The sequence below is a fragment of the Zingiber officinale genome, chromosome 3B (assembly GCF_018446385.1).
Source record: "Zingiber officinale cultivar Zhangliang chromosome 3B, Zo_v1.1, whole genome shotgun sequence".
Taxonomy (NCBI): Eukaryota; Viridiplantae; Streptophyta; class Magnoliopsida; order Zingiberales; family Zingiberaceae; genus Zingiber; species Zingiber officinale.
In genome coordinates, this window is record NC_055991.1 from 10,936,347 (window position 1) to 10,946,981 (window position 10,635).

The 10,635-nt window shown below is 35.0% G+C and overlaps 1 protein-coding gene and 1 long non-coding RNA gene across 2 annotated transcripts; both read left to right on the forward strand.

The window, feature by feature from the left end:
- Positions 1–2,968: 2,968 nt before the first annotated feature.
- Positions 2,969–8,031, forward strand: LOC121968073. The gene is made up of 3 exons (XR_006107918.1): positions 2,969–3,035; positions 7,789–7,860; positions 7,941–8,031. It is a non-coding gene; the product is annotated as an uncharacterized LOC121968073 (long non-coding RNA).
- Positions 8,032–8,305: 274 nt separating this feature from the next.
- Positions 8,306–9,418, forward strand: LOC121968074. The gene is made up of 2 exons (XM_042518585.1): positions 8,306–8,605; positions 8,965–9,418. The coding sequence occupies exons 1-2, from the start codon at positions 8,600–8,602 to the stop codon at positions 9,265–9,267; spliced, it is 309 nt and encodes a 102-aa protein (XP_042374519.1). The 5' UTR covers positions 8,306–8,599; the 3' UTR covers positions 9,268–9,418.
- Positions 9,419–10,635: the final 1,217 nt, after the last annotated feature.

A 10,635-nucleotide genomic window follows, 5' to 3' on the forward strand; every position in this document is an offset into this window, starting at 1 on the left:
AAGCCTCTTCATCCACCTCTGGCAGCCCCATCATTGTCTCCGGCAGCCCTTCATCATCTCCAGACAGCTTCCTCCATTCCTCTTCGGGTTAGAAGAGGAGGCCAGCCCTCTTCCGGCGATTCCACAGCTCCTTCCATCTCCGGCGTCCTTCCACCCATCTGGCCGACCATCTCCTTCTTTGGGTTAGAGGAGGAAGAGGTCCGGCCGCGCCTCACTCACTCCGGTAGCCTCCGCCATCATCCGGCAGCCCCCTCTGTTGTTGAATTTCTAACTGCATGTAAACGCTGTCTTTTAAGAGACGTTTTAAACATGAAAAATCTCTCTCAGGATATAATGGAGTCGAGTCCAAAGAAATCATAACTCAAAAAACTGATGATCCAATATATTTATAGTTGTGAATATCTACTCAAAAGAGACGAAACTCTTCACAAAACAGTACACAGAACAGATTTGCTCTTTCAACTTTGGGATACATCCGTTGCATGAACAGATGCTCAGGTTTTGAAATTTTTACAGTGGCAAACATTATTCGTCTCGTCTACAAAGAAGAATTAATTTATGAAAAGAAACAGAATTAATTTTATGAAAATATTCTAACAATTCCCCCTCAATTTCAAAAATTAGAAACAAAATATAATATATATATATATATATATAAATTAGAAACAAAATATAAAATATATATATAAATTTGGCTGCATCACCAAAGATGATTGCCTACGCACCCTTTCTGGATCAAGCCACAATACTTCATATATTGCATCATCGTTAAGAATATTAGCCACCTTAGCGGCCCCCTGGGTCCGGCTTCACAGATATCCAGAGGGGGTAAATCACGGTTAAGCTGGGCAGGAAGGGTGACTGGAGGTCGAGTGGAATTTAAAGCGCAGCAGACCAAGATTTTACGCTCATGTGCAACTAGCGACCCTCAACCTCTGAACCTCCGTTGCAAGCGTCATATCTCGATTTCATGAGTGCTCTAGAGATGGTCTAAGATCCCATAGAAAGCGGCCTGACTTTCTCACTCATATAGATAAGTTTCCTTAAAGTGATTCTGCGAGTCACTTTCTCTCTTGGTTGAAACTTATTAAGGAACTAATTCCATTCTCTTTCATGCAGAATTCACACGTCAGAGATTTTGAGAATGAGGTTCAATTAACACTCTAATGTCTTAATCAAGTATCCTTAACTTGTTAGTTCCCTTCGAACTTTGTTTGTTTTTTCAAAACATAAGTAGGGTTCCCGTTAAAAGATAACTACAAGTTATGTAGACCTTAACCCCATTCCTTTAGATGTCTTTGCTATCAAGTCTCTAGCTAGTCCTTTTGTCAGAGGATCTGCTAAGTTGCTCTTTGACTCTATGTAGTCAACTGTTATAACTCCTTTGAGCAACCCTCGTAAAGATTGATGTCTAAGGCTGAGATGTCGTTGCTTACCATTGTAAGTTTTATTTCCTACCTTATACAAAGTAGCTTTACTATTACTGTAAATCATCACAGCTAGAGATGGTTTCACTACAAGAAAACAGTAAGATAGCGACGAAATATTAGCGACGAAATAGTCATTTGTAGCAAAAATAGACTATTAGCGGCGGAACGTAATTTCGTCGCAAATTATAATATTAAAAAAATAATTTTTTTACAAGGTCATTATATTTGCGACGAAGTTAGCATAGTCGCCGCTAACAGTTTAGTATTAACGACGAATTATGTTAATCGCCGTTAATATGTAATTATTGTAAGTTGTTAATAAATAAGTATTAGCGACGAATCAGATAATTCGCGGCTAATCATATTTATTAGCGACAAAATTATAACAATTCGCCGCTAATCCTTATTATTTGCGGCAAAATCACAAATTAAAATATCGTCGCTAATACCTAACCTTATCCCCCGAATCGGCATTTCCCCAAATCGTGATATCTTCTTCTCCTCCACATCGCTATCCTCTTCTTCTACTCTGTGCGTTCTCTTCTCCTCCATGCTGTCTTCTTCTCCGCCCGCTTGCTGCTGCTTGTGCGCTCTCTTCTTCTCCTCAGACGCTAGGTTTTAGGGTTTGGCTTTGGGTGCGTGATCTCTTCGTCTCCTCCCACGCCGGTGACTTCCGCTCCGCTAGGAATCTTCTTTCCTGCTCCGCTCCAGTGACTTCTCCTCCTGCTCCGGCGCCGGTGACTTCTCAGCCGCCTTCTTCGAGCCCTCCGTAAGATCGAGGCTTTCTCTCCGTGTTTCCGCACTTGTAGGTGAGTGCCACTGGATTTTACTTTTCGTTCTCCCGTTGTTAGACTCGGTGATTCTGATGTTAGGATGTCCCTAGAGGGTGGTTCCTGATGGATTTATTTGTGTTGAGAAAGTTTGGATCGAAAGGTTGAGTTTGGGAGATGCCCTGGTGTTGTTTGGTTTGGGAGATTCTGGATGAGCTTGCCTCTGGTGTTCTAATTTGTTGTTTTCCTAAACAAAAAAAAAACAAATTTTATCTGAGATTTGTTTTCCTAAACTATTTGCACTACCTTCAAATAGTTGATCCTAGATCTGCATCTCTTACTCATGGGATTCTTGTTTTGTTTATGGCTGGCAGCGCTTGGTGTTCAAGGTATATCTATAGCATGTCTTTAACTTTACTCCCTACTACACTGGTGAAAATGGAACCCATAGCATTACAAGATCTTCTTTAGATTCACTGAATGACTAGAGTGACTATGTTCAAAAAAATATTTGTGAGCTTTTCCTCTAAGATAAAAATTGTTTGCTTCTCTTTTTGATTTTATAATCAAATAATGCATGATTTGAAGCTGATTGTTTGGTACAATTGTTAACTGACATTATGACTGCCCAATAAATATCTTTTTGTGTCCTTGCACTTGATACACCTATCCCATTAAAACCAAAGAATCAAATGCAACATTCAAATCTCCTACACCTCTAGTGCTTCTGCCTTATGATGCATCATTTATACTATATCTCCCATGTGCAGGAGTGTAAACAAAAAAGAAGACGATATTCCAGTTCCACCCCTGATTAAAAGTGCTGCTCTCGAGGGTATGCTTTTTAACAAATTTCCATTAACTCTGAATTTTCAATGTTCTAATGCTACAAGTTATCAAGGTTACTATATGTATCCAACATTAGTAATCATTTTTCTCATTATTAACACGTTTAAAAGCATATATAGTTTTATGCATGGAACTACATTCAAGCTTTTCGTAATTTTCTTTAGCAGTCATTCCCTATGTGACTCTATGCTCTCAATACTAGCCTACTACCCAATACTGCATGTCAATACATGTCAATACTAGCCAATACTGCATGTCACTCTATGCTCTCAATTAATATACCATAAAAGCAGTATTTGGGTTTCTTCAGTACATGCAGGTAAATCTCATACATGTCCCTCAATAAGGGTAATTACTAGCAGTAACCTCTTTTGGATTCACAGGTGTTTTCCTTGCTGTTTCTTCTAATAATCGTTACCAGTTATATGATCTTGTTAGAAGTGTGCTTGTCTTGTTTTTCATTTTTCCGAAATTATCTTACTCTTAAATTTTGAATCAAAGATAATGAATATCTCTTAAGTACTATCTGATTGGCTACTTTTACAATGCAATATAAAGCAGCTAAATGTTACATATATAATTCTGCACATTTGTTGTCATTTCTTACTACATTGAGTTTGGTAAATTTACAGTCAGTAAATTCACAGTCACATTATATGCATTATACGCATATAATGGAAATTTTATGGATATAACTGGAGGATATAATGGAAATTTTAAATAACCATTGAAACCTATACACATTATACGCAATCCCTTCCCATCCTCAGTTTTTTGTTCCTGTAGCTCTCGCTTATAGTAAGAGTACATATCAAGCATCAAAATAACTTCAACATGCTATAACCAAATTCATGTTTCCAGTTGAGATATGTATTTATTTTGAAGAACAAGAGACATGTACTTATTTTGCCTCGATGGATCATGTTTAACCAAATTACTCTTGAACTTCTCTTGGAAGCTATGTAGTTGATAATTTTTTAGTTATTTTGATGTCATTAATTAATTTAAGTTATTTAATGTAAGTTGCTTATTAATTTCATTGGAATTTATCATCAAACTTATTTATTAGAGTTATTTATTAAATAATATGTTTTTTTATATGTTTAACCAGGTTTTATAAATATGGATAAAAGTTGGATAATGCTTGAGAATCGGATTAGCCCTGAATATATAAATGGGTTAAATCAGTTTTTAAAGGTGGCAGAGAATTATATGATAAATTTAAATTTATCTAATATTCGTTGTCCATGTCGAAGGTGTGGTAATTTATTTAAATATGAGTTGGATTATGTTCGAGGACATCTTTATAGGTGGGGATTTGACAAATTATACAAAGTCTGGAATTTTCATGGTGAGGCTTCTACATCATCTGTTAATATAAATATTGTTAATGAAGAGGGACTTGATTGTGATTTTGAAGAAGATGATTTTCAAGACATGTTCACTGATTTAAGAAATGCAGAAAATATCAATACCATTGGGCCTCAATTAGATGATATTAATGAAAACATGAATGCAGAAAATATTAGAGGAAGTTATAGCTCAATGTTTGAAGAAGCACAAAAAGAGTTATATCACACTTGTACTAATTTTTCTGTATTCAGTTTTTTGGTTAAGTTAATGCATGTGAAGGTGTTAAATGGCTGGAGCAATAAATCTTTAGATATGTTACTCCAGTTATTGCAAGAGGCATTTCCCAAACCGAATGCGATTCCAAACTCTCATTATGAAGCAAAGAAAATGCTAAAAGAGTTAGGATTGACATATGAGAAGATACATGCATGTAAGAATGATTGTATATTATTTTGGGGTGAGCATGAGAATAAGGATACATGTCCGGTGTGCAAGGAGCCTAGATACAAGTATGATGGGATGAATAAGAAAAAGAATGCTCAGAAAATTCTTCGATATTTTCCTTTGAAGCCCAGACTTAAGCGGTTGTTTATTACGAAACATACAGCAAAAGATATGAGATGGCATAAAGAAAAACGGGTTGAAACAGATGGTGTATTAAGGCATCCAGCAGATAGTGAATCATGGAAAGAATTTGACACATCACATGAAATATTTGCTAGTGATCCACGAAATATTCGCTTAGGGTTGGCTACAGATGGTTTTAATCCATTTGGAAATATGTCAAATGCTTATAGTATGTGGCCTGTTATACTTGTGAATTATAATTTGCCACCATGGAAAATGATGAAGCCATCATATTTGATTATGTCTCTTTTAATTCCTGGGCCTAAATCACCTGGGAAAGAGATAGATGTATACTTACGACCTTTGATCAACGAACTGAAGGAGCTATGGGATGATGGGGTGGAAGCATATGATGCATCGACTGAACAAGTATTTCGATTGCATGCTGCTGTGATGTGGACTATTCATGACTTTCCAGCATATGGAACAATATCTGGATGGAGCACAAAGGGTTATAAAGCATGTCCAGTATGTGCAGTTGAAACTAAATCTCAAAGATTACGGAGTAAAATATGTTATACATGCCACCGTCGATTCTTGAATGTACATCACCCATGGCGTAGAAATAAGAATTTCAATGGAAAGGTTGAACAAGAAGGACCACCACGAAGATTTAGTGGTTATGAGATTTTAGCACAATTAGATACATTACCTCAGGTGACATTTAGTAAGCATCCTACATTAAGTAAAAAACGACAGCGATCTTTGGATGAATCAAATTGGGTAAAGAAGTCTATATTTTTTGAGTTAAAGTATTGGCCAGATTTAAAGTTGAGACACAACTTAGATGTGATGCACATTGAAAAAAACATTTGTGATGCTTTGGTTGGCACATTATTCAATATAGATGGAAAGTCAAAGGATACATTTAAAGCAAGGTTAGACTTGCAAGATATGGGGATTAGAAGTGAATTGCATTTAAAGAAAGTTGGAGACAAGTTCAGTAAACCATATGCAAGTTACACGTTGACATTGGAAGAAAGACGTGCATTTTGTCAATTTTTAAAATCCGTGAAGTTTCCTGATGGATATGCTGCTAATATATCTAGAAATGTGAATGTAGATGATGGAAAGTTACATGGACTAAAATCACATGATTGTCATGTCTTGTTGCAAAGAATACTTCCAGCTGCTGTACGTAAATTCTTCCCAAAAGATATATGTGGCACACTAATTGAGTTATGTGATTTTTTCAAAAAGATAACTGCAAGATCTTTACACGTAGCGGATTTATATAAAATGGAGGAGGAAATAGTTTTCATATTGTGCAAGATGGAAAGAATATTTCCTCCAGCATTTTTTGATATTATGGTTCATTTGGCAGTTCATTTACCCCGTGAAGCCATGTTAGCTGGACCTGTTTCGTCACGATGGATGTATCCCTTTGAACGATATTTAGGCAGACTAAAAAAATATGTTCAGAATAAAGCAAGACCTGAAGGATCTATTGCAGAGGGGTATATTATAAATGAGGCATTGACTTTCAGTTCTTTATATATGAGTCAAATTGAGACAAGATTTAGTAGGCCAGAACGAAACAAAGATGTTCAACCAGTAGCATGCAATTTAAGTGTTTTCTCACAACAAGCAAGAGTGTTTGGCAACCAACATAATCTGAAATTACCTTTGGCTTTGTATAAGAAAGCACATTGGTATATTCTCAACAATTGTAAAGAAGTTGACCAATATAGAAAGTAAGTTTTTACATTATGTAATTTTATTGTTTATATTTCGTTATAAAATTTTAACTTAAATATTTATTTATGCAGTGAACATCTACAACTTCTGTCACATAAAGTTCATTCAAATCAACTTCTCCAATATCATGAGAGAGATTTTCCACAATGGTTTAGGGAAAGAATGATAAAGTTAAAGAATTTAACAAATTCAGAAATCACAAACGAGTTGTATTATTTAGCAATGGGACCTGATGTTGAAGTTCAGCTCTATGATGCCTGCATTGTAAATGGTATTCGATATCATACAAGGTCTCGTGATTCTCGTAGAACTACTCAGAATAGTGGGGTTAGCGTACCATCATCTGATGATGGTGACAATTTGGATTTTTTTGGAGTGTTAAAGGATGTTGTTCAACTATTTTACTCTTTCAAGTATAAAGTACAATTATTCTGGTGTGAATGGTTCCAATGTAATCCAAAAAAAAAATCAATGGTTGAAGAGTTTGGTCTCTTATGTATTGACACTTCTAAAACATGGTACACTGATGACCCATTCATTTTGGCCAACCAAGCAAATCAAGTTTATTATTTAAATGATATAAAGCGTGGAGGTCATTGGAAGGTAGTACAAAAGGTTCAACATCGCGAAATATACGCAGCAATTGAAATTGATGAAGTATCTGAAGAAATTGAATCCGGAAATAATTTCAATATTGAGACTAACCAAGAAATTTCTTCTAATGAAGCAACTTCAGTAGTTGGTGACGACTTAGAGATAGCCCAACTTTGTAGATTAGATGTTGAGGATCAACATATAAATATGTCAAATGTACAAGTTGAGCCAACTAGGGATGCTCAAAGTTTTCTTAATGATGAAGATGAAGATACTGAAATTGATAGTGAAGCAGATGATCAAATATCTCTTTCAGATGATGATAGTGATTAATTTTTATTTACATGGTATGTATGTTTTACTTCATTTTTAATTCATTTATATAAGATAATGTTAAAGAATTGGAGATACATATATATGTTGATGGATATTTGTTTGTTGATTTATACATGATGATTATGTGACAGTCATGCCGCCCAAGAGGATTGAGCATCTACCAGTTATGCAAACATCGACTGATGGTAGTTCTTCTAGTAATGGTTAGTTGTTTTATATTTAAATTACTAAATTTTTGTTTGTGTATTTAATTTATTAATTGTTAACACTTTTGCATCTACAGGCCTACCACTACGTAGGGAGACACGTGGCACACATTCTGATCGGCTGCGACGCCAGATCTCTGCCCAGGGTAGATTACCTATTACTTTTCGGCCATACTAAAATTTGTATTCACATACTAAACCTGTAGATACAGTCGTATTCAGCCTTCCCTAGAGAATCTGATATCTAGCATCACAAAATCAATGACTAATTACATTTCGGTCACTTTGAAAATCTACATCAGCTCATTTTTTTCTGCTTTATCTCATTACTAAACTATGCTCTAATACATTTGCAATGTTTGATCGACTTTCATACTTAATAATTGATATAAAAGAATATTGCAGACACGAACTTGCTAATTGTAGTTAGTATAATGATAGTGATATCAAGGATGCTTGCTATAATTTTACTCTCTTATCCTATCACATTTTTTGGTAAAGTTGCATTCATGTTCTAATATTATATTGCTCATACTTGGATACCAGTAGCAAATTTGGAGATACCTGCTCAGACTTGGATACCTGCTCTAGATACACTTAAGTTTTTATCTTTCCAGCCAACAAAAGCCTAATATGATTTCCACTACAAGTCCACGCAAGCAAATTCATGACAATTTGAGAGTAAATTTACAAGTATATTTTGCAGCTTTATTACTTACATGTTGGAGACTTAACGATGCAGGTATTACTTCATGCTTTATTACTTCATGCTTTATTACTTATATTACTTTATTACTTAAGTTTTATTACTTGATGCTTTATTACTTAAGTTTTATTACTTCATGCTTTATTACTTATATTTTTCACAAATTTCACCCTCATTTTTACAGTGTTCATTGATAGAAAGGAATAGTGAATGATAATAGCAGTTTTTTTCTAGTCACTGTACCGTTGTCACTTTTCGCCATAGATAATAGAAGTTTTCTGGGCAAACACAGTTTCCATACTTATTCCTTAATAACTAGCTTAAATGAGAGATTCACAATTACTATTTATTAAACAGTCATGTGCTATTTTTAAATATGTTGAAACTTGTATTAGGTCCTCGGTACTCGTTCGGGATACATTAGAGGACTTGGAAGTGGGCCAAAGCCAGTTAGGTCAACTTCTTCAGATGCCACCTCCTCAATCAGATCAACTAACACCGCATTACGTGAAAAGCTTGAATCCACTCAAGAAGAGTTAGCAAACACCAAAGTTCAATTAGCAAGCACCCAAGATGAGTTAGCATCAATGAAATCAAGACAAGATAAGTTCGAACAAATTCTTAACCGATTGGCACCTGGAGCATTAGATTCCTTGATCGATTCATCTTCGGTTCCACCTCCTCCTACTCATTCTTAGACTTTGATGTTGTGGATTTTTGGATATGAACATGATGTTGCGAAGTTTATTTCTTGTAGATTGTGATGTTGTGGATTTCTGTATGTGAACTTAATGTTTTGAACTTGTTACTTGTTTTTACTTTATTTGGATTGTTACTTGTGTACTTAATTTGTTGTGTTACTTGATGTTAGACATTGATGTTGAGTACTTGCATCTCTTGTTTGTGAATGTTACTAGATTTGTGAACTTATACTTTGATGAAGTATTAGTTGTTTGTGAGTTTATTTGTGAATTTGTTGTTAGAGTTAGTATTTGTATAAGTTTGTGAATATTATTCTTAGAGTTATGATTATTGTGAATATTGTTGTTAGAGTTGTGATGATTGTATGAGTTTGTAAATGTGTATAATTTTTTTTTAAAATAATTTTTTTAAAAAAAAAATGAAGGTTAGCGACGAATTTTTTGAAATTTGTCGCTAACAACCCGAACATATCGAACCTTATCGTAAACGTTTGCGACGAAATGAAATGGGTTAGCGACGAAATAGATTGTTAGCGACGAAGTTAAGAAAATCGTTGCTAATATGTTAGCGACGAAATAGGTCCGAATTCGTCGCTAATAACTAAACATATTGATGTCTTCCCTAGTCGTTTGCGGCGAAATAAAATGTGTTAGCGACGCATTACGATGACATTAGCGACGAAATAAGGTAAATTGTAGCTAACATGTTTGCGACGAAATAATTGAATTCGTCGCAAACAAATTTCTTAGCGACGAGTAATATTCATTCGTCGCCATAATATTAGCGTCGATTAAAATTCTTTAGCGACGATTTAATGATGTCGTTAATATATTGGCGACGAAACATAAAAATATCGTCGCTAAAAATTGTTTACGACAAGCTTATAACGACGATCCTAGCGACGAAATATTATCGTCGTAAAGATCGGTTAGCGACGAACATTAATAGGTTAGCGACGAAATAATTCGTAGCTAAATATCAGTTTTCTTGTAGTGTTTCTCCCAAATAGCTAGGAACATCTATCAATAAACTTCTTAGCCACTCAGTTTCTTTGCTTGCATCTGCCAAAGCAATAAACTCAGCCAACATGGTCGAATCTGAGATGCAAGTTTGTTTCTTACAACACCATGATACAGCTGCACCTCCCAATGAAAATATCCATCTAGTGGTAGATTTTGAATTATATTCAATATTATTCCAACTAGCATCACTATATCCTTCGAGTATAGTTGGATATCCTTGATAATGCAAACCGTAGTCAATTGTTCCCTTTAGATATTTAAGAATTCTAGAAATTGCATTCCAATATTCTTTACCTGGATTACTGGTAAAACAACATAATAAACTAACTGGATATGCTATGT